Raw genomic sequence first — 23219 nt, forward strand, 5'->3', positions numbered from 1 at the left:
TCACTCTGTCACCCAGGCTGGAGTGCAGTGGCCTGATCATGGCTCACTACGACCTCAAACTCTTGGGCTCAAGCGATCTTCCTACCTCAGCTTCCTGAGTAGCACCGGGGACTACAGGTATGCCCCACCACGCCCGGCTAATTTTTCTATTTTTTGCAGAGATGGGACTTTGCTATGTTGCCCAGGCTGGTCTTGAACTTGTGGGCTCAAGTGATTCTCCCACCTCAGCCTCCCTAAGTGCTGGGATTACAGGCATGAGCCACCAAGACTGGCTCCTAACTGTTTCTTATCTACATCTTCTGGCTCTGTCCTGGAATAAATATGTTGGATTTCAGTTTTTTTTAAGGACGATTATTTAAAAATACGTTCACCTACTTCTTATGTACAGTTGCATTGCTTTTAGGATTTAAGATCCTAAGGAATTATGCCAATTACTGAGGTCATTAAATGTCATATTTAAGATGCTATATATTGGAAGTCGCACCATTATTTTATGTTACTACTAATAAAGGAAAAAAGGTGCTACTGATGAAACTATGATGTAACACTTTCTTAACATCTAGCACTTGTTTGTTGCTTTTCACGTAGATATATAATTTTGGCCGTTCCCCCCAAAACAAACATTTGCTTCTCTAATATCAAGTCTGTGCCCCGCTGCTGTGTTGCATCTTTCTGTGAACATATTAACTTTTGTTTGAATGCTGAATCATACAGTAATCTTTCTGAAGACATTGTAAGTAGAAATTAAATTGAACACCTGTAGTAACAACCAGGCTCACAGGTCAATCGGAGTGATGACATCATCAGTGGCTGTGACCAGGTTCAAGCCTGCGCAGGAAGGGACAACTGCAAATGGACTCAGGACTCTGTGGATTATAAGACACATTGAAACTTCAGCAACATTAAAATGTGAAACAGTGTGTGCTTTGGAGTCAGCTAAATGGGTTAGCAATTTAGACATCCCGTTAGTTCTTTTTTCCTCATGGAAATGACGCAGATCAAGAGTTGTGCCACTGAGGGGTCCAGGAGAGCTGTGAGTCTGGGGGACTTGGCGAGCTCATTTTGCTCACTGGAGATGCTGGGCCGTCGGAGAGGACAGCTGGAGTTCTTTTGGGTGGGAGAGAACTTAAATTTTAAGGAAAATGACCGCCATGCGGGCATTTGGGATGTGGGGCCATCAATTACGTTTTTGGGCAGATCAATTGTTTGAATGTCCTCCTGCACATTATGAAGGAGTGGCCTTCCCAAGATAGTCACTTAAGGGTCCTAGTCTGGCCTCTGGATGCGTGTGAAATTAATCAAATTCCTCAGGCCCACCCGCTCTTTGAAATACTGTCAGATTGTTGCTTTTCCGTCACTTTTCTCACTCTCTTCAACATTTCTCAAAGCTTCTGAAGGCCCGTGATAAATTTTAACATTACTCAGAGTATTACACATGCATTTGTTATTTGATTAATAATAATTCCGTAGCTACCACTTCCAGAGTGCCTCGACAGCTGTCATTGTGTTGAGCGTTCTATTTGTATTCTGTATTTTGTGTTCACAAGAACCCTCTGAAGTAGGTATAATTATTGTTCCATTTTAATCATGACCACAACTGACGCTTAGAGAGCATTACTAACTTCCTCAAGGCCATACAACTAGCGAGTGGTGGATCAGACATCAAAACCAATGAGTATGTAATTAGTAGTAATTTTTATACATTTCTGTATAAGAAACTTGTGAAAGTGATACAGTAAATACACATCCAAAGGAGCAGAGAATTACCTTTTAAATTGGTGCCCCAATAATATCATGCACTTATTCTAATGGTTATTCTGTTACTTAGGAAGCTTTTGGAATTCCCCTTTAAAACACTGTTCTGAGTATCCTTTATAGTGGGCACTGTTCATCCTTTGGGGTCAGATTTGACTGCTTTTTAAAGGACCCTAATGAGCAGGTCTGCTGACTGAGGTGGGGGTGACTATGATTCATGGGGTGACATGGGTGTCAGTCATAAAGAAATGGCCACCGTTTTCTTGAGCTGGCTGTAAACCAAAGCAGAGGCACTCTTGGAATCTGTGTGATTTTCCTACAGTGATGATGATTTGAGGGATATGAGACATTTATGGAAATTCAACTACCATTTCCATAAAAAATAGCCAGAATCCACATCAACTTCATTTATCAGTAATAGCAATTTGAGTTGCACATAAATTTTGTTGGCACACACTGGGGATCTCAAATTGGCAGCTCAAGGCAGTGTGTGGCTTCTGGAAGTATATTGTGTGGTCCTTTTCTTGCACCCACAGAGTGTGTTAATAGGCTATGCAATTAGACAGATTTTAGGCTTGGCAACAATACAAGCAATTTCGCTCCCATTGTCCTGTATTCACGCACTCAGCGTGTATATATTAATCCCACACCCTCCAAAAGCATTTGAGCTTTCAACCCCTGGCGTTCACACTCTTTCTTTCTAAGGGAACTTTGAACACTAGGCATTCCTCTGCTCAAAAAAAAAAAAACCTTCGGGTATTTCACGTCCTACTTCAAATACCCCTTCAGCCACTCCCAGCTAAAAAGATTTCTTTTTCTGAATTTTTATAAAATTTGTGAACTCCACTTGGCACTCCCTGTCAGCTGACTTCTGCTGTGCTTTCTGTGACTGGGTCTTCCTCACTGGATGGGGACTGTCCTTTATCAGCAAAGTGCTCCCAGGGAAATGAGGCTCCGGCTCTTCAAAGAGCCAAAGATCCAATCACTTTTTGAAACAGCAGAAAATACTCCCAAGGTTTTGAACTTCTAACCTTATACTTCTTTTCTTTCCCCTTGCTGCTTTGCCAGTCCAGCCAGCTTAGATTTAGAATTTAGTCTTGGGTTTGGGGTGTGGGGGATGCTTGCTATTGACTCTGCCTCATTTTGATGAATCTCTTACTCCCAACCAGATCCCCAGTGTTGACTTGCCCCTGTTACTACATTAGCTCTGTTCATGGCGGGCTTTGGTGATCTATATACATCTACTTCTCAGCATATGACTCTGGGCTAGGTCCTCCTCTTATGTTGGGGCTGCCACCCAAAATGAAGCACACTTATGGTCATAGGAAGAGCCAGGACAGAATTGAGGGTGGAAGTCCATGGAGCATCCACCTGGGTGGTCCCCTAGTACCTAGTACTGTTTTTTGTATAGGCAGGTCCCTAATAAAAATTTGTGATTAGAATAAATTTAAAAAACAAAGCAGCTATAGTAGTAGCTCATGATGTCGAAAAAGAAGTATTTATTCAACTAATATTGGATGTGCTGCTTCTTTAGATGAGGCATCAGGGTAGATACTGAGGATTCAAGAGGAAAAGGTCTGGTCTCTTTCCTCAAGGAATTTGCACTCTCCTGGAAATCTACAGGTACAGGGAAGGTCTGGGAGATAAATGTGGATAGAGATGCTAGAGAACTTATTAAATTGTGGCCCTTAATCCCAGGTGCAGTTTCAAACAAATCTTGAATATTTAGGGCTGTTAGAAAATCTGAGCTGGAAAATTTCTTGCTGCTCACTGCAGGAAAAGGGCCTCTGGGGGAGCCAGGTGAAGAATCTGGCAAAGGATAAATATGAAGCCCACTCAGGTCATGAGCAGGTTTCCCAGGGATGCCCATTCTACCCCTTGGTTAAATTTTGGGGGGATTCTGGTTAGGAAAGGAGATTTTCAGGCTGGGTGCAGTGGCCCATGTCTGTAATCCCAGCACTTTGGGAGGCCAAGGTGGGAGGATCACTTGAGCCCAGGAGTTCAAGCCCAGCCTGAGCAACATAGATCCTGTCGCTCTATAGATATTAAAAAAAAAAAAAAAGATTTTGGTTTTTCCACATAGGGTTTAAAAAAGTTATTACACAGCCTCCTGGAAATCATCCTTTTCTGTATTTGCATGGCATGGCTTTTAAAATAATGAAATCTGCTGTGATATGCAACTAAAGTTCTGAATTTTTTTTTGAAACATTTTACCAGTAAGCTTGTGCTTTTACATAACGTCACAGAGGCTGTGGTCAACCTTTTTTGATTATGAAGCAAGCTCTAAAAAAATAGAACAGCCAAAGTGATCTTCCTCTGTATGAACTGTATGTTATCTTTCACAGCATCTCATTGGACTGGTGGCTTTGAGGGCTAAAGTAAGTAGGTTACCCTCTCATCTAACCAGCACTCGTGTCTCCTGGGCCGCTGTGAGTGGCATGCGCCCAGAAAGGGGTGGAGGGAAATGTTGGTGAATTGCATTTTGAGATCTGGGGTGCTGTTTGTCACTCTGTCTCTTGCCATTGCCAAGCACAACCAATCTTCCTTCACCGAAAGTTGTTACCCAAGGGGAATACTGTCCCAAGCTGTTGACATCCTCTACATCAAGGCAGCATGTCTCAAAGCAACGATTCCCGTAAGTATTAGGCTTTGGTTGAAACGATGACCTAAAGGACATTTGTAATCCTGGATGCAACTTATTTCTTTTTGTTTTATTGCAGGAAGACCGCATTAAAAATATACGATTATTAAAAAAGAAAACAAAACAGCTATTTATGGTAAGCCAAAAAGTCTTTTTCTTTTTCACATTCCTACTTGTTTGATGCTTTTTTCCTCTGCATTTTAATTTTTTCCAGATGGTCATGAAGTAATGATCGGGGGATATTTCAGTGACATTTAAAAAAAATGCATGGTTTACCTTATGCGATTTCTTGTATCTTATTTGTAGAAAAACTGCCGATTCCAAGAACAGCTTCTGTCCTTCTTCATGGAAGACGTTTTTGGTCAACTCCCATTGCAAGCTTGGAAGGAAATACACTTTGTGGAAGACTTTCATAGCCTTCGGCAGAAATTGAGCTGCTGGGTAAGTATGCACAGCAAATGTGGGTTTTGTCCTAGAAACCTGTCTAGAAGACAGGGTGTAGGATGCTGTCTCCACACCAAAGGGGAGTAAAAGGAGCTTTGTAATCATTGGCTTATAGTCTAAGTGGAGAGTTCATCACCAGGGAAATAGCATCAGATAACCACGCATAACGCATAATGCTACTATTTATTATTTCTCAAAGAATGGCATGACACATAAAATATATCGAAGAGAGCTAAGATAATGTGCAATGGCTTTCAAATAAATATTTAGTTTTTAATTGTTCCTTCATTATATGATTTCCAAGTAACTCATTTATTCATTTAACAAATATTTCCAGAGGACCCACTTTGTGTCAAGCACTATTTCAGGCTGCCTTTCTTTTCTTTTCTCTTTCTCCCCCCAGCTCTTCTTTCCCATAACGATGAGAGCATTTATATGGCCTTTTTCTTATCTATTTAATTTTTTATGCTTGTACCCTTTTTAAGGCACAGTCTCAGTCAAAATTTAAAAGGGGAGGGCATGTGTTTTTTGTACTTAAATGATTTGATGCCTCACTATGGTCACAGAATTCCCCAAAGTAAGCAGTGTGGAATTCACTAAGAAGGTAAAAGTGACCAGATTTCTACAAAAACATCCACAATAATAAAGGCCAGTGCAGGAAACATAAACGAAAAACAAAACAAAAATATCAAGGCAGCATCTATGCAATGTTAGTTGAATTGCCTCTGTGGGAAGTTTTGAATCTTTTCTGTGCCGTTGGTTAGGGTCCAGGTATGCTCTCTCCAGCCTGTTGCGGTTGTACCTTGCAGATGGTGCAAAGGGGAGCGGGATTAGTGATCATTATCACAGTCCTTGGGATGTCAGATGGAAAGAGCTCTCTATTCTGGGCATTGTGGTCACTGAGACTTAAACTCTGGGAGGCGGGTGTTTATTTTTTAAGAGTTAGGATGTCTTTTTCTTGTGGTCTATTAAAGTGCTCAGTAACCCAAGTTCCATATAGTACAGAGGCATTTCATGAGGGTGAGCTGATCAGTTAGGTAAAAAAATTCAACAAATTTAAGTTCTTTTTTTCTTTGTTTAGTTCATGTTTGTTATGCCTTTGTTTGGGACTTGGGCTGCATGGTTTTTCATAAATGCTTATACTCTCTTAAAGTAAAACAATGATAAAAATTACAAATTGGTACCTCTTTATAGAACACAAGGATAATTCTACGGGCCAGCTCACTTACCTGAAATAATGGGAAAGATTATTACTTATCTTTGGTTTATTCTATAACTTAACCTAGAAAGGTCATTTTATTAAGACAGTTTCTTAAATTCAAGTTGCATTATTATACAATTTTATATATCATGCACCACCAGTTGGTTACATTATTATCACTCCCAGTAAGAGAGATTTTACCACTGAAATACTTGAAGAGGAGGAGAATAATTCATTAAAAGACTTGATACTGGGGGAAATAATGAGACCTATGGCAGTCACTGTAGGCTAGAGGGGAGTCATCCACAGGGACAAAAGAGTCTTTCTCTCTTTTTGCAGAGTGGCCCTCTGCAGTCTTTAAAAATGAGGATTAAAAAAAGTACTTCTGTTTCCCTTTTTGCTGGAGTCCTTGATCCCTCTGTTTAGGTGCAAGCCATTGTACTGACCTTTAGATTTAATTTAGTGTTATTCTAAATGCAATTTGTTAATGGTGGTGAGGCACTAGAAAATCCTTGCCCGACACAGTACAGAGCATCTGGATACCTAGAACCCCCAAATCTATGTCAGTTTTTACCACTCATTTGGTTTTGTTGGCTCAAATAGAGAACACGTAATGATAGTTACAGCCTAAAACAAGCAAAATTGTAGATACAAAGCTTATAAAACCTAGATATGTCTAGGGACTCAGGTTTTTGTTTATTCGTTTTTGGAGAAATATTATATTTTCCTAAAGGGACCCAATCTCTCAGTAGAGATGCTTCTTTCAGAGACTTGACCTAAGCAGGGCAGTGTCGCCTCGCCGGTGGGTTGGGCGGCTTAGCAAAGCGGCTGGCTCCCTCTTGTGGCCAAATGCGAGCACATCATCCAGTCAGCCTCCCCAACGCGCCACCTGACCGGATGCATTCCTTGGTCTCTCCTCCCACCTAGCCCATGTCATCTTTGTCAGCTTCAGTTACTTTGTCTCACAAGCTATGAAGTTCATGTTCTGGGATAACCCAATCTCTTCTATGAAACAGAGAGTGATAGGATTAGCCTGAGCTTTAGAAAGACTCCACAAACATCGATTTAGTGAAATACATACTAGCCTTGTGTCTAATCTTTTGGCCAATCATAATTTTATATTTTGGCAAAAGAAGTTAGTATCTGTTTAATATAAATTTACTGATCATCTGCTCTGTGAGGAATTCTGAATTAGTGATTGGGGCAGGGTTTAGCAGGGAGAAGTTGTAAAACATGAAGTAGGCAACATTAATTTAAATATGATACTTTCAAAAATGTGATATGATACTTAAAAACACTCCATTTTTAAATATGATACTTAATAAAAAATGGATACCAAATATAATCAATATATAAGTAGCCAATATACAGAAACCAATCACACTTTTGTAATTAGTTATGCATTTTCTCTACGGTCCCTACTATTGAGGCTGTTGTGGGAAAAATGAGTAAAACACAGACCTTGCCCTCCTGTAGTTGTGTGTGTGTGTTTGTGTGTGTGTGTGTGTGTGTGTGTGTGTGTGTGTGTGCGCGCGCGCGCACATGTGTGTTGGCAGGAGGGGAAGGGGGAAAGAAATGGGAAGGGAAGGCAAGGTGACTTCACAGACAATTCTCATAGGAGGAGGGAAGTAAAAGTACCTTAATAGCAGTACTAGCAAAGCTCTGGGGATTCAGAGTCTAAGTGGTCAAATCAACGTGGAAAAGGCCCTGCTTCAAAAGAGACACCCTGAGGGTGTCCTTGAGTTCCGTGAGTTCTATTTCTGCCAAACCTTGGCATATTCAAAACTGGTGTAAGCCTTCTTCCATGATCAGTAATGGCCCACCCTCTGTTTCCGCGACCTAGAACTCTGGAATCACGCCGAGGTTAATGTGATGTTCTGGGCCAAATAGGATAATGAGGGTCTGATTCAACAACAGGCATGCAGGGAGTGAGACTCCAGACAGAGGAAACAACACAAAGAGCATGGCAATAGTGTGCCAGGACTAAGGGGTGGCACACCAGTGTCATGGGGAGAGCGAGGAGAGCCTGAGGGAGAGAGTAGTCTGGGATGAGCCCGAGGTTCCTACTGGGGGGCTGGCTGCACGGGAGGTGGTGTCATTTGCTAAGAACACAGAAGCAGAAAGCTGGCAGGAGGGAAATAGACCTGCTAAAAGTCTGAGACCCATGCATGAGTGTCATCATAACTCTGTAGTATGTAGCTCTCCATATATATTTTGTGTATATTTAAAATTTATTAATGTATTTATGTATTGTATCTATTTACAGATGTATTGAAGTATAATCAACATACAATTAACTGAATTTAGTTAAAGTATACAATTTGAAAATTTTGTCATATGTATACACTTGTAAAACCACCATTGCGATTAAGATAATGAACAGATCCATCACTCCAAAAGTTTCTTTGTGTCTCCCTGCCCCATCTCTCTGTCCCCAAGAGATCGGCGATCTGCTTTCTGTCACTTCAAGTCAGTTTGGATTTTCTAGAGTTTAATGTAAATGGCATTATATATGTTATACTCTTTTTTGTAGCCTGGTTTCTTTCACATAGTCATTCACCCATAATTATTTTGATATTGATTCGTGTTATTGCATGTATCAATAATTCATTCCTTTTTTATTGCCAAGTAGCAGTCCATTGTAATTATATGCCACAATTTGTTTATCTATTCACCTATTGATGGACATTTGATTCCTTTCTCCCCCACTTTTTGGCAATCATAAATAAGGTTGCTATGAATACTCATACAAGTCTTTGGAGAAATATTTTTATTTCTCTTGTTTAAGTATCTAGGAGTGAAATGGCTGGATCATAGTTTACATATACTTTTAACTTTGTAAGAAACTGTCAAACTGTTTTCCAAAGTGGTTTTTACCATTTTACATGTCTAGCAGTAACATATGAGAGTTCAAAGCACTTAATATCCTTGCTATCACTTGGTATGGTCAGTTTTAAAATGTTAGCCACTCTAGTTGGAGAGTAGTGGTATCACATTGTATTTTCAATTTGCATTTCCTCAATTATTAATGATGTTAAGCATTTATTTATTTATTTATTTATTTACATTTGAGGAAGTGCCTGTTCAAATATTTTGCTCTCCTTTTTAAACTTGGGTTGATTGTTTTCTTATTATTGGGTTTTGAGTATGTGGGTGTTTTAAAATATGTTCTGGGTACAAGCCCTTTACCAGATATATAATTTGTAAATATTTTTCTGACTCTATGGCATCTTCTCACTGTTGTAATGATGCCTTTTGAAGGGATGACATTTTAAATTTTATGATGTCCGATTTATCCATTTATCTTAATGGACCATGCTTTTTGTCATGCTTTGCGTCATATTTAAGAAATCTTTATGTAACCCAAAAGTCACAAGAATTTTTACTGTGTTTTCATCTAGAAGTTTTCTGGTTTTGTATTTAGGTCAATGCCTTTTTTTTACATCTATTGAGATGATCATATACTTTTAATTTTATTTCATTTTATTTATTTATTGTTATGGTGATGAGGTCTTGGTCTGTTGCCCAGGCTGAAGTACAGCAGCATACAATCGTAGTTCACTGCAGCCTTGAACTTCTGGGCTCAAGTGATCCTCTTGCCCCAGCCTCTTGAGTAGCTGGGACTACAGGCATGCGCCATCATTCCTGGCTAATTTTTTCTATATATATTTTTAGTTGTCCAGCTAATTTCTTTCTATTTTTAGTAGAGACGGGGTCTCGCTCTTGCTCAGGCTGGTCTTGAACTCCTGACCTTGAGTGATCCTCCTGCCTCGGCCTCCCAGAGTGCTAGGATTACAGGCGTGAGCCACTGCGACCAGCCGATACTGGTAATTTTTATCTTTATTTTGTCTTTCTGATTGGTCTGGCTAGAAATTCATCAGTTTTATTGATATTTGAAAGAACTAGTTTTTAGTTGCATTGATCTTCTCTATTGCTTTTCTGGTTTTCATTTCAGTGATTTTTATTTTGAACATTATTATTTCCTTTCTTCTATTACATTCAAGTTTAATCTGCTCTTTTATTTCTCGTTTTTTAAGGGGGAAGCTTGAGTCATTAACTTGAAATCTTATTTTTTTTTTAGGTGAAAGCTAAAGTTATTAGTTTGAGATTTTCCAACTTTTTATTATAGGAATTTAATGTTATAAATTTCCCTCTAAGTACTGCTTTAGCTACATTCACAATTTTTGACATGTTGTGATTTTATTTTCATTTACTTTAAAATGCTTTCTAAGTTCCCGTCTGATTTTTTCTTTGATCCATGGGTTATTTAGAAAGGTGCTATTTAGTTTCTGTATATTTGGGGATTTTTCCAGACATGTTTCCAGTTTTGATTCTTGATTTCATTTTATTCAGAGAGCATATTTTGCATGACTTTTATATTTGCTGATCCATGTTTTATGAGCCAAAATTTCATCTATTTTGGTAAACATTCTATGTATATTTGAAAAGAATATGTATTCTGCTGTTGCTGGGTTGAGTAGTCTATCAATTTCAATTAGATCTAAGTGTTGTGACTGTTTTTCAATTTTTTTTATGTCTTTACTAACTTTTTTCTACTTTTGTTCTATTAATTATTGACATCTCTGACATTAATCGTGGATTCTTCTGTTTCTCCTTGAAGTTCTATCAGATTTTGCTTCAGGTATTTTGAAGTTCTGTTATTAGGTACATAAATGTTGATGATTGTTAAGTCCTCTTGAGGAATTGACCCTTTTATCATTACAAAATTACACTTATTGTCTGTAATAATATTCTCTGTTCCAAAAACTACTTTTTCTATACTAAGAGAACCACTCCAGCTTTTTTTTTTATTAGTGTTAGTATGCTATATATTTTTCCTTTTTTTAATTGTGCTTTTTATTTAAAATATGTTTCTCATTAGCTACATATATTTGGGTTGTGCTTTATAAAAAATTTACTCTGACACTCTTCTTATTGGTGTATTTGGACCATTTAAATTGAATGAAATTATTAATATAATTGGGGTTAAATTACACTTTGCTATTTGTTTCCTATTTATCCTGTCTGTTCATTGGTCCATTTTCCTCTTTTTCCACCTTCTTCATTAATTTTTAATGATTTCATTTCATCCCTTTATTGACTTACTGGTTATAACTCTTCTATGTTTTTTTTTTTTTTTTAAGACAGAGTGTCGCTTTGTTGCCTGGGCTAGAGTGAGTGCCGTGGTGTCAGCCCAGCTCACAGCAACCTCAAACTCCTGGGCTTAAGCGATCCTCCTGCCTCAGCCTCCCGAGTAGCTGGGACTACAGGCATGCGCCACCATGCCCGGCTAATTTTTTCTATATATATTTTAGTTGGCCAGATAATTTCTTTCTATTTTTAGTAGAGACGGGGTCTCGCTCTTGCTCAGGCTGGTCTCGAACTCCTGAGCTCAAACGATCCGCCTGCCTCGGCCTCCCAGAGTGCTAGGATTACAGGCGTGAGCCAGCACGCCCGGCCTACTCTTCTATGTTTTGCCATTTTTGAGACTTTTCATTCTTTGGTATAGGACCAGGTTTCCACCTAGTATAATTTTCTTTCTCTTTTGAGGATTTCTTTTAACATATCTTATCTTGTAGTTCTACTGGTGATGCATTCTTTCAGATCTTCTATGTGAGAAAAAGAATTTATTTCCTCTTTCTTTTAGAAATATTTTTCTACTTATAGAATTCTATGTTGATCATTTTTTTTTTCTTTCAATACCTTAAAGATGTTGCTCCACTCCCTTCTGGCTTGCTTTGTTTCTGACAGGAAATCTGCCTCCCATTCTTACCTTTGTTCTTATGGTTGTCATATCTTTTACCATGACTTAAAAAAAAAGTTTTTCTTTTTATTGCTTGTTTTAAGCAATTCAGTTATGATGTGCATTGAAGTAGTGTCTTCATGTTTCTTGTGCTTGGAGTTGATTGGGATTCTTGTATTCATGAGTATAGGTTTTTATCAAATTTGGAAATTCCTCAGCGATTATTTATTCAATTTTTTTCTATATCTCCTCTCTTATCCTGTTGAGACTCTAATTGTACATATATCAGCTCATTTGTGGTTTTCTCACAGCTCACAGATTTTGTGTTTTTTTCAGTCTTTTTCTGTTTCATTTTAGGTAACTTCTATTGCTACATCTTCAAATTCACTAATGTTTTCTTCTGAAATATCTAAGTCCCATTCAGTATAGTTTTCATAGCAAACATTGTAGTTTTATCTCTGTAAGTTTGAATTGAATCTTTTAAATATTTTCCATTTCTCTACTTAATATACTCAATCTTTCCTCTAACTTCTAGAGCATATGGAATAGAGTTATAACAACTTTTAAAATATCCTTGTCTTAATTTTAACATTTGTGTCAGCTCTGGGTTGGTTTCAATCAACTGATTTTTCCCACTTATTGTGGGTCATATTTTCCTGCTGCTTTGCATGACGGGTCTCACTATGTTGTCTAGGCTGGCCTTGAACTCCTGGGCTTAAGTGATCTTCTCACCTCAGCCTCCCAAGTAGCTGGGACTACAGGCACATCCCACTGCACCCAGCTTAGTAAATTTTGATTGAATGTCAAACATTATATACTTTACCTTACTAGATGCTAGATATTTTATATTCATGTTAATATTCTTGAGCTTTGTTCTAGGACAGTTAAATTATTTGAAAACAGTTTGATTTTTTCAGATCTTGTTTTTTAAGTTTTATTAAGCAAGAGAATCAAAGCACTGTTTAGTTTAGAGCTAATTTTGCCCCTCATTGAAGCAACACACATCTGTAAACTCTGCCCTGTTCCCTGCATTTTCTGTTTCCTTTATTCTTCTTTCTCTTCTTCCTCTTCCCCCCTCCCAATTATTTATTAAAGAATTGAGCAATTTGTCTTACAGAATTTCTCATAGTCTACATTTCCTAATTGGATTTTCATAGTGTCATTTAATATATTCTTCTCTTTATTTCCTACACATTGGCAATTATATAGAGAGACTTGCTCCAATATGCACGGTTATCCCTAAGAAGACATTTTAAAGATGCTTGTGAAACTCAAATAACCTCAGTCTTGAAAGGGAGTCTAACAGTTGTCTCATTGCATTCATAAAATAATTTGTCTAACTACTTGTGATCAGAATTGAAACTGAAAAAAAATCTCCATTAGTTTTCAGCATATTTCATCATCTACTTTAACATTCTGAGAGCCTGAATGGTAACTGGTAATTAGAGAGACACATTTCTTCATATTGGTTGTGTGAAATTAATTTTAAAGTCTGATAAGTCTTGGCAAATAGAATATTTGTGTCTTCATTTCTTATGGGCTGTTTGATAAGTAATTTGTATAATTAATTGCAACTAGCTTATCAAATTGTGAAACATCGCCAATTATTCATCCTTATAATTTCAGAGTTTTAAAATTACAGTTGGTTGAACTGATAAAGCAAGAATTGGAAGTGAGACCAATCCTGTCTTATTATTTCAGTAACTGCAAGCCTATGTCTTCAATAACAACAACAACCTCATCTTGAGGTTGTTGAGAGAATTAAGTGAAATAATACGTCAAAGTACTTATCATGTAGTAGTTCTGCAAAATTGTTAGTGTTTTTCTTATTGCTTTTTATATAGAGAACATTGACTGTAGCCAATTACATTTTCTCAACAGTTTCCAAAGGAGTGTTTCTCTTAAGCAATCAAATACCTTTTTTATTGCCTAATGTCAGTGTTACAATGTATCATGTGGATAATTTATAATAGTACTTTAATTTAAAGATTAATAGATTATTTATGAGTAATTGGTTTTATTTTTGGTAAATGTATTTTCTAATTATGTTATAGAATCTTCTTGCTGACAAACTCATTCCTTGGTGAATGATATATAACCTCTCTGTCAAAATTATGGGGCATGAAAAGTGGCACAGTAGAAGTAAGCTGATTTCACTCCCCCCTACACAAAACCAAAAACAAATATACAACAATAAGATTATCACCAACAGTATCCAAGAACTCAAATATGAGGATGAGACAGTTCCTGAGGCCACAGAGAAGTGAAAAACTTTGTGAAGATGGTAAGAGAATTGAACTTTTATATCTGTGACACTTCCCTCAGGCACCAAGCATAGGAAAATTCTCCCCCAACTCATGATTACTGTATTGGATAAAATGAGATCAAGTTGGATAACCAGCTTCCCCACCATCTTGGCTTCCCTGGCAGGACTCCTGTCCTTGCTTCAATGCGTGGGACACATCTTGAGTGCCTGAAGGGAGAAAATTCCTGAGGACAGCTAGAGACAAAAGAGGGATGCGGGACTATCACCCCCAGCCTGGGAAACTCTGCTCTGTATCTCTGCCAAAAGAGATGCCAAATTAGAGTGGCTTTTCAGCAGCACCACACTGTAGGAGGTACATTACACAGGTCCCCTGGGCATAAACCCCTAGCCAGCCCTTCCACACTGCCGGGAGATCCTTCTTGGGATCTCCCCCATCCAGGATAAGCAGTGTTCTGAATGTTTGCAAGAGCTGAGGCAAACTGGGCTTAAGGCTCCATCTAGTGTTGAAAAGCAGGCAGTGACCTAGCAAAAAAGATGATCAACAGGTAAACTGCAAAGGAATCTCTAAGCAAACATAGCCAATAAAAAACAAAATAAGCCAGACAGAGAAGACTGGAATAAATTGCCAATCTTTCAATGCAAAGACCTAGACATACAATAGCAAACAGGGAACCATGATCTTCCCAAACGGAAAAAAGCAAGGAGCTAACAACCAACCTTAATGAGACAGTGGTGGGTAAGCCCTCTCATCAGAAATTAAAAATAGCAGTTTTAAGGAAACCCAGGGATCTCCAAAATAACACAGAAAAGCAATTCAGAGATTTATCAGTGAAATTTGACAAAGAGATTCAAATAATTAAAAAAACCCCAGAAATCTTGGAACTGGGAAATATATTTACTGAACTGAAAAATTCACTGGAGGCTCTCAACAGCAGAATGGATCAAGCAGAAGAAATAATCAATGAGTTTGAAGACAGGCTATTGGAAAACACAGTCAGAGGATAAAAAAGAAAAAAGAATAGAAATGAATGAAGAATGCTTACAAGATATAGAAAATTACCTCAAAAGACTGAATCTAAGAATTATTGGTGTTCAAGAGAGAGCTGAGCAAGATCAAGGGGTAGAAAGCATATTAAAAGAAAGAATAACAGTAAACTTTCCAAAACTTGAGAAAGATATAAATATCCAGGTACAGGAAGCTCAAAGATCACAAAGCAGATTAAACCCAAACAAAATACCCAAAAGTCTATAATAATAAAACTCTCAAAAGCCAAGGACAAAGAGAGGATCCTTTGTCCTAAATCAGTAAGAGAAAAGAAGTAAATAACATATGAAGGAGCTCTAATTCGTCTGGAAACAGATTTCTCAATGGAAATCATACAGGCCCGGAGGGAGAGGGATGACATATTCAAAGTGGGGGAAATAAACCTGTTAACTGAGAATACTGTACCCAGCAAAGCTATTCTTCTAACATGAAGAAGAGATGATCTTTTCCAGATAAATAAAAGCTGAGGGAACTCATCACCACCAGACCCATTTTACCAGAAATGTTAAAAAGAATTATTCAAGCTGAAAGAAAAACACCACAAATGTGCAAAAAGAAAGCAACCATAGGTATAAAACCCACTGGTAAAAGTAAGTACACAAACTCAGAATACTCTAACAATGTCATTGTTATATGCAATCCACTCCGAGCTGTGGTATGAATTTACAGGCAATTCACTTTTGATGATGGTGCCAAAAACATACATTGGGAAAAGGACAGTCTCTTCAATAAATGGCTCTGGGAAAACTGGGTATCCATATGCAGAAGAATGAAACTATACCCTTATCTTTCACCATACACAAAAATCAAATCAAAATGGATTCAAGACTTAAATCTAAGACCTGAAACTATGAAACTACTGGAAGAAAACCTTGGGGAAACACTTCAAGACATTGGTCTGGGTAAAGATTTTTTGAGTAAGACCTTAAAAGCACAGGCAACCAAAGCAAAAATAGTCAAATGGGACTATGTTAGGCTAAAAAGCTTCTGCACAGCAATGGAAATAATTAACAAAGTGAAGAGACAACATACAGAATGGGAGAAAGTATTTTCCACTTATCCAACTGAAAAGGGGTTAGTAAGAATATATAAGGAACTCACTCAATAGCAAGAAACCTCCAAATAATCTGATTAAAAAATGGGTAAAAGATCTGAATAGACATTTCTCAAAAGAAGACATATAAATGGCCAATAGGCATATGAGAAAATGCTTGACATCACTAATAATCAGAGAAATGCAAATCAAAACCAAAATGAGATATCATATCACCCCTGTTAGAATGGCTTTTATCAAAAACAAAGGGAACAACACATGCTGGAGAGGAGGTGGAGAAAGGGGAACCTGTACACTGTTGGTGGGAATGTAAATTAGTACAGCCACCATGGAACACAGTATGGAGGTTTCTCAAAAAACTAAAAATAGAACTACCGTACAATCCAGCACTCCCAGTACTGGGTATATATCCTAAAGAAAGGAAGTCAATTTATTGAAGAGATATCTATATTCCCATGTGTATTGCAGCACTAGTCAGAATAGCCAAGCTATGAAATAAACCCAAGTGTCCATCAATGAATGAATGGATAATGAAAATGTGCTATATACACTCAATGGAATACTATTCAGAAATAAAAAATGAAATCATCTTATTTGGAGCAACATGGATGGAACTGGAGGTCTTTATGTTAAGTGAAATAAGCCAGGCACAGAAAGACAAGGGTTGCATGGTCTCACTCATATGTGGAAACTAAAAATGTGGATATTTGTGGTTATAGGAGGTCAGGAAAGGTGGTGGAAGGAGAAGAAGAGAGGTTGATTAATGAATGCAAAAATAAGGCCGGGCGCGGTGGCTCACACCTGTAATCCTAGCACTCTGGGAGGCCGAGGCGGGTGGATTGTTTGAGCTCAGGAGTTCGAGATCAGCCTGAGCAAGAGCGAGACCCCGTCTCTACTAAAAATAGAAAGAAATTATCTGGCCAACTAAAACATATATAGAAAAAATTAGCTGGGCATGGTGGCGCATGCCTGTAGTCCCAGCTACTCGGGAGGCTGAGGCAGTAGGATCGCTTAAGCCCAGGAGTTTGAGGTTGCTGTGAGCTAGGCTGACGCCACGGCACTCACTCTAGCCAGGGCAACAAAGCGACACTCTGTCTCAAAAAAAAAAAAAAAGAAAAGAAAAAAGAATGCAAAAATACAGTTAGATGGAAGAAATAAGACCTAGTGTTTGATAAATTAGTAGGGTGACTATAATAAATGATAACCTGTTATATATTTCCAAATAGGTAGAAGAGAACAATTCAAATGTTCCCAGCATAAATAAAAGGCAAATATTTAAGGTGATAGATATCCCAATTACCCTGATTTGATCATTACACATTATATGAATGTATCAGAATATCACATGTATCCTGAAAATATGTACATCTATTATCTCTCAATAAAAATATTATGGGGCGCAGCTCCATTGCTCAGTTAAAAATTTTCTTCACATGCTAAATTATGTGAACTCATTCTGATAAATGGTAACTACACTGAGAATTTTTAAAAATCTACAAGAAAGTTTACTTACCCTAGTATCTATTTGTATTTAAGGTATTTTAAAACTTTCTGATATATTTTCTATTGTTGGAATGTGGAGAAATGTTTTGTGAGGGTCTAAAATTATTTTAGGTAAGCTAGTTTATCTATGCTTATCTACACTGGATGATCCTTGTAGTTATAGAGAATATAAAAATTGAATAATGTTTTACAAACTCTTCTGTTAAATATTTACTGAGTTCTTGGATATTTGTTATGTTAAAATTAAATGTTTGATTATGAATTTTGTTCTGTAGAGAGACACTTGGCCAATAGTTTAATCTTTTCTCATTTCAAGAAAACTTGGTTATAAACATAATCATGCTTTCTTCAAATAATGCCAATTTTGTTATTTCTTTCTAAGTTTCGTCTAAACCTTTCTGGTCTCAGTAGTTTTGTGTTGTTGTCCTAGTGTCCATGCTTTTGCCAAACTGATATTTATTTATTTAGCCTATTTTTAAATCAGGCTACACTGGCACACTTTTCTCAACTATTGTTATTTATTTATTTATTTACTTATTCATTTTAGAGATGGGGTCTCATTTTGTAAACCAGGCTGGAGTGCACTGGCTCAGTCATAGCTCATTGCAACCTCAAACTCCTGGGCTCTAGCGATTCTTCCACCTCAGCCCCCCAATTAGCTAGCACTACAGATGTACACCACCACACCCAGCTAATTTTTAAATTTATTTTTCTTTTGTAGAGATGGGGCCTCGCTGTGTTGCCCAGGCTTGTCTCAAACTCCTGGCCTCTCAAAGTGCTGGGGGTAAAGGTGTGAGCCATCCTGCCTGGCCTAAACTGTTATAGTTTTAAGTGCATCTCAGATAATATTTGTAGGAGGACCTCACGTGAAAAACTGTGTCAAAAATCAGGGAATAAGATTTGCTTAAAACTCGACATCTGCTGTCATACAATAAACTTAAATAATTTAGTCTTTAATCTAATCCCTTATCTATCATTTGTATTTTGGGAAAAAAAAGTTTCAGGAAACCAAAACCATGGCCAGAGTAGGAACTATTTTAGTATTAAGGCCAACTAAAAAACCCTCCCCAAACAAACAAATAAACAAACAAAGCAACAAAAAAGGTGGTTATGATCCAGTCTGAAATTGCTTGTTGAGTTAAATAAAAAATATAAGAGCTTATGTATGGTTTTTACTCCCACAATGGCCATGTGTTTATAATATGATATGGTACAATTGTGGTCCCCAACCCCCCAGCCACGGATGGGTACTGGTCCGTGGCCTGCTGGTCCCAGGCTGCAGAGCTCCACCCCCCACACCACCACCCCTTTCATGGAAAATTGTCTTCCATGAAACCCGTCCCTGGTGCCAAAAAGGTTGGGGTCCACTGTCAATATAAATCCTTTTTGTAGAGAGAATCTGAGGCTATTCTTTGTGAAAATACAGTGTGGGCAGTTAATTTTCTGAGGGACGGCCACGTGTAGCTGCCCACTCATTATCCTTGCGTCTCAATGCCTCAGAATTGTTGGCATAGAGAGATGTTCCAGGTTTGTTTTAGCCATCATACATAGTATAAATTTGTATGATTTTTTAAACACAGGAGGATATTGGGGACACACAGACCGAGGATTGTATTATTTATCTGATTGTTTTAAACAAAGTCATAATACTCACTAATGTCTAGGCCATGCTTCAAACTATTATCAATCCCATAGGTTTATGGACCTTGAAGCAGTAAGCTGATGCTTGCATTTTATTTGTTGTTTTATTCATTCAGCAAACATTTATTATGTAGTATGTAACTCAATGCTATGTGACAGAGGCACTGTTCTCTTCCTAGCATACATAAATACATGTTGATCTTATGGTGAGTAATTAATCTTTCTTATTACATGACTATCTTACATTTTTCTTTGAGCTGACCTCTAATTATTCTAGCCCTACTAATAAATTGCCTCTAGTCTAGATCACATATGTTTCAGTTGACTGTTAACACTTTTGTCATGCATTCCAATTTCAGCAACTGCAATTCTACTTTAAAATATAAAAGAAAGGAAATTATTTTGTAAATTCTTCTTTCCAAGCAAAGCAATCTGAATTATGCCAGTGAAATCTAGCATCCTACTAGATCTGTGGACACACAACAGTTAAGAAAATAAGAACCTTCTAGATCAGATCTTTACTAGGGGTTATTTGCAGTAAATGATGTTCAAGGCATCAGAAAGCATCCCATAAACCAGACTGTAGCTCTAGTGGCAGCACTGGCATGGTTAGTTTTTTTTTCCCCCATCAAACCCTGTTTTTCTCCTTTTCAATTCTCCTTTTTCTTCCTAAGGTAACATGTGCCTTTGATGTGAATGAGGTCCAAAGCCTATCTGGTACTTCCTACCCTGCTGCAGGGTGCATTGTACATCAAAGTTCTCTGGGCGGAAGGCATAGTCGACAGGAATGCCTTAAAGTTGAACTTCCGTAATGTTCAGACTTTGGTTGGCTTCTTTGGTCTCTCACCTTCAGTGTTCAATATTTAAATCCTAATACATGACTGTAGGAACATGAAGAATGAAGTTATTATTTTTTAAAAAGACTTATGTGCATTGAATTTAGGACAAAGTTTTACTGAGAGTTCATATATACACTAAGGACAGATTAGAACATTCCACCCATCCCAAAGGGAAGCATCCTAAGTTGCATTGGTTGGTGCAAGTGTACCATAAAATAAACCCAGAGAATAGTCTTAATTCAGGGCTGTTGTCACAGGAAGGTCTGACCCTGCGTTTGTGAATCCTGCAAACTGTACGTTAATCTGACCAGTCTGTGTCTGCAGCCCCTTGAGCACAGACATTTCTGTGCCTAATCATGAAGTCCTCTTTCACATGAAGAGTTCCTTCCTATGCAGGGTCTGGCCTGATGGTAGAGTCCCCGTTTGGGCATAGCCATGACATTGTCACCACATTAAGACCACTGAAGGGACCTATTGGTTGACCTCAGCCATGTTTTATTCATTTTAATAAGTGTTATCATGTAGCCACTTCCATTTTATGATTTTAACTAAGGTTTATCTTTATTTAGTAACACCATTTTGTCACTAGGATAGGAGCTCTCATGGGTGAGTGACTTAACCACTTGGGCCTTGATCTTCCTTTCTGCAAATTGAGAATAATCAGCCAGTACAATCTCTCTGGTCTATTCCAGCACTAGGTTTTACGAGTACAAACTAAGTAGATAAATTAGAAATGCTTATTTTTCCCCCTTCCCTTTTCTTTAATTAAACCAATGAAAATTTGGGGAAAATAGAGGAGGATGTTAATTTCTTCCTATTTGACTCCTAAGTGATTCCTGTGCTCAGATAGGGTTAGAAAACTCACCTACACAAAGGAGACTGGTAGTTTCCCCTGGCCAGGCTACAAGCCAGCATCTTAAGCTATCAGCCTGCTCCTTTTCCTATTTTAGAAACTGATATTAATTTTCTGAGTGCTTTCTCCTGGCAATCTGCACGGAACAGTATGCTGTGCATTGCATACGATAGGCAGAGTGATTTTTCAAAAAGTAAAAATTTTTTGTCATTCTCACATCTCTCATGCTTCCCACATTTCTCTTGCTTAATTGCTCTAGCCATGCTATCTTTCTTAGAGTTTCTGGAAAGCACTAAGGTCTTTAATGCCTCAGGGCCTTTGCAACACCTTTCCCTCTGCCTGAGATACTCTCTCCTGTATTTCCTCCCGAACTCCCTCTCTCCTCTCCTCACTTCACACAGCTGGCTCCTTCTCATTTTTCAGATCTCATTGAAATGTCATTTTTTGAATGAGCCCATCATGACCACCCAATTGAAAACAGGTTGTTCCCATAAAGCCCTGTCATAGAGCCTTGTGCATTGCCAACATAGCTTTAATTGTAATTTGTCAATTTTAATTTTTTGTTTGTTTTCTTATTTTTCATCTGCTTCCCCCATGAAACTGTAAGCTCTGTGAGGAAAGAGACCATGTTTTATTTGTTTACCAGTGCACACCCACTGTCCAGAACATAATTCCTGCTCAATAAATATTTGTTTGAATGGAAGGAAGAGTAATGCCTCTTTAACAATATTATCTGTACTTTCTATTGATTTCTTAGATTTCCTGTGATTCATCAGCTAGAGAAATGAAATCCATTACTAGAATGAAAAGAATATTTTATAAGGTAAGAATTCCAACTCCTTAGTTTTGAATACTTTGTTTTTTAAAATATGAAAAATTTCTGCTGTATCTATATCTATATTTTTTTCTGCAGATTGGAAACAAAGGAATCTACAAGGCCATCAGTGAACTGGATATTCTTCTTTCCTGGATTAAAAAATTCTTGGAAAGCATTCAGTAAATTAAGAAGTCAAGTACATCGATTTGATAGTTACTTTGAAATATAATGAAAACAACTAGAAATGAGTTTATAACACTCTATTTCTTTTAAAAAAATTTTGTCCATCATACTGACAGCAACTTATTAATAGGTGATTCAGAATAGATGAGATGACAATGATTTAATATAATAAAACTTTGGAGATATGTTAATTACCACTAATTTGTACATTTTCTGAATTTTTGAAGAATGTTTCCATCCTGAACATGTTTTGTTATTCTCAAATACTTCATATAAATTTAATTTAAAGGTATTAATATATAACCTAAATTAACTCATGTAATACTTGTAGAGGAAAAATGACAGATATTTTGAATACAATATATTATTTACTTTTTGAGACTTAAATAGATGTTATGTATATGATTATTGTCTACTTGATGTCTTGCAAATTATTAAATCCAGTGTGAACTTAGCTTTTAACAGATTTTGATTTTAATTAAACAAACTGTGTTTCTTTCATGTTCTTTTCATCAGAGCATGCTAGAATTTCACTGAGTGCAAGGGGTAGCAACCAGGTCAGATCAGACAGGATACATAAATCAACTAACTTGGAATGATTTACCAGGGACACTTTCGACAGATAACCCAAGACACAAGAACCACGAGTAACGATGTTGAAATGATGCTGAAGACTGATAACATTCCTTCTGGGTGCTGTATGATTAGGAAAGTAGAGAGAGAAGCCAAATAAAAGTCTAAATCCACCTCAAAGTCCACGACAGTCAACTTTTGAAATGTCTGACAACCTCATTTACACAGTTAGTCCTTTGGTTAAATGAGTAATATGGCTTAACCATGGTTTTGTGTTAAAGGGACTCTGCTTCACTGTTGGTGGCCCACAACCTGGAAGACATGAGAAGTGTCTGACGGTGTGTTCTGAGCAGCCAGTCAATTCACTTCCACCAGGTGGCTGTTATGTCCCTGCTATGCTTGGACAGCACCATGATTTGGTCCCCTGTGGTAGGAACAGGCAGGGCTTCCCTAAGGTCTTCACAGATTGTCCTCAGCAGCTCTTTTCATCAGTGCTTTCCCACCACCTAGTTCTTCTTTCACCTCTCACAAAAATCAACTCATGGTGGATAACAGACTTAAATTTAAGGCATGAAACTATAAGAATTCTAGAAGATAATGTTGGAAAAACTCTTACAAACATTGGCCTAGGCAAAGAATTTATGAAGACGACCCCAAAGGC

General features: G+C 37.6%; 1 protein-coding gene across 1 annotated transcript; it reads left to right on the plus strand.

Annotated features, from left to right (window-relative positions):
* Positions 1 to 4189: 4189 nt before the first annotated feature.
* Positions 4190 to 21986, plus strand: IL26 (interleukin 26). The gene is made up of 5 exons (XM_045555240.1): positions 4190 to 4390; positions 4476 to 4532; positions 4703 to 4837; positions 21743 to 21808; positions 21899 to 21986. The coding sequence occupies exons 1-5, from the start codon at positions 4220 to 4222 to the stop codon at positions 21983 to 21985; spliced, it is 516 nt and encodes a 171-aa protein (XP_045411196.1). The 5' UTR covers positions 4190 to 4219; the 3' UTR covers position 21986.
* The last annotated feature ends 1233 nt before the right edge of the window (positions 21987 to 23219 follow it).

This window comes from Lemur catta, chromosome 6, assembly GCF_020740605.2.
Source record: "Lemur catta isolate mLemCat1 chromosome 6, mLemCat1.pri, whole genome shotgun sequence".
Lineage (NCBI taxonomy): Eukaryota > Metazoa > Chordata > Mammalia > Primates > Lemuridae > Lemur > Lemur catta.

Excerpts from the sequence above, each read along its gene's own strand:
- IL26 (XM_045555240.1), top strand. The coding sequence starts at position 4,220 with ATGTTGGTGAATTGCATTTTGAGATCTGGGGTGCTGTTTGTCACTCTG. Across the intron at positions 4,391-4,475 it reads GTCTCAAAGCAACGATTCCC|GAAGACCGCATTAAAAATAT; the intron begins GTAAGTATTAGG and ends GTTTTATTGCAG. Across the intron at positions 4,533-4,702 it reads AAACAAAACAGCTATTTATG|AAAAACTGCCGATTCCAAGA; the intron begins GTAAGCCAAAAA and ends TCTTATTTGTAG.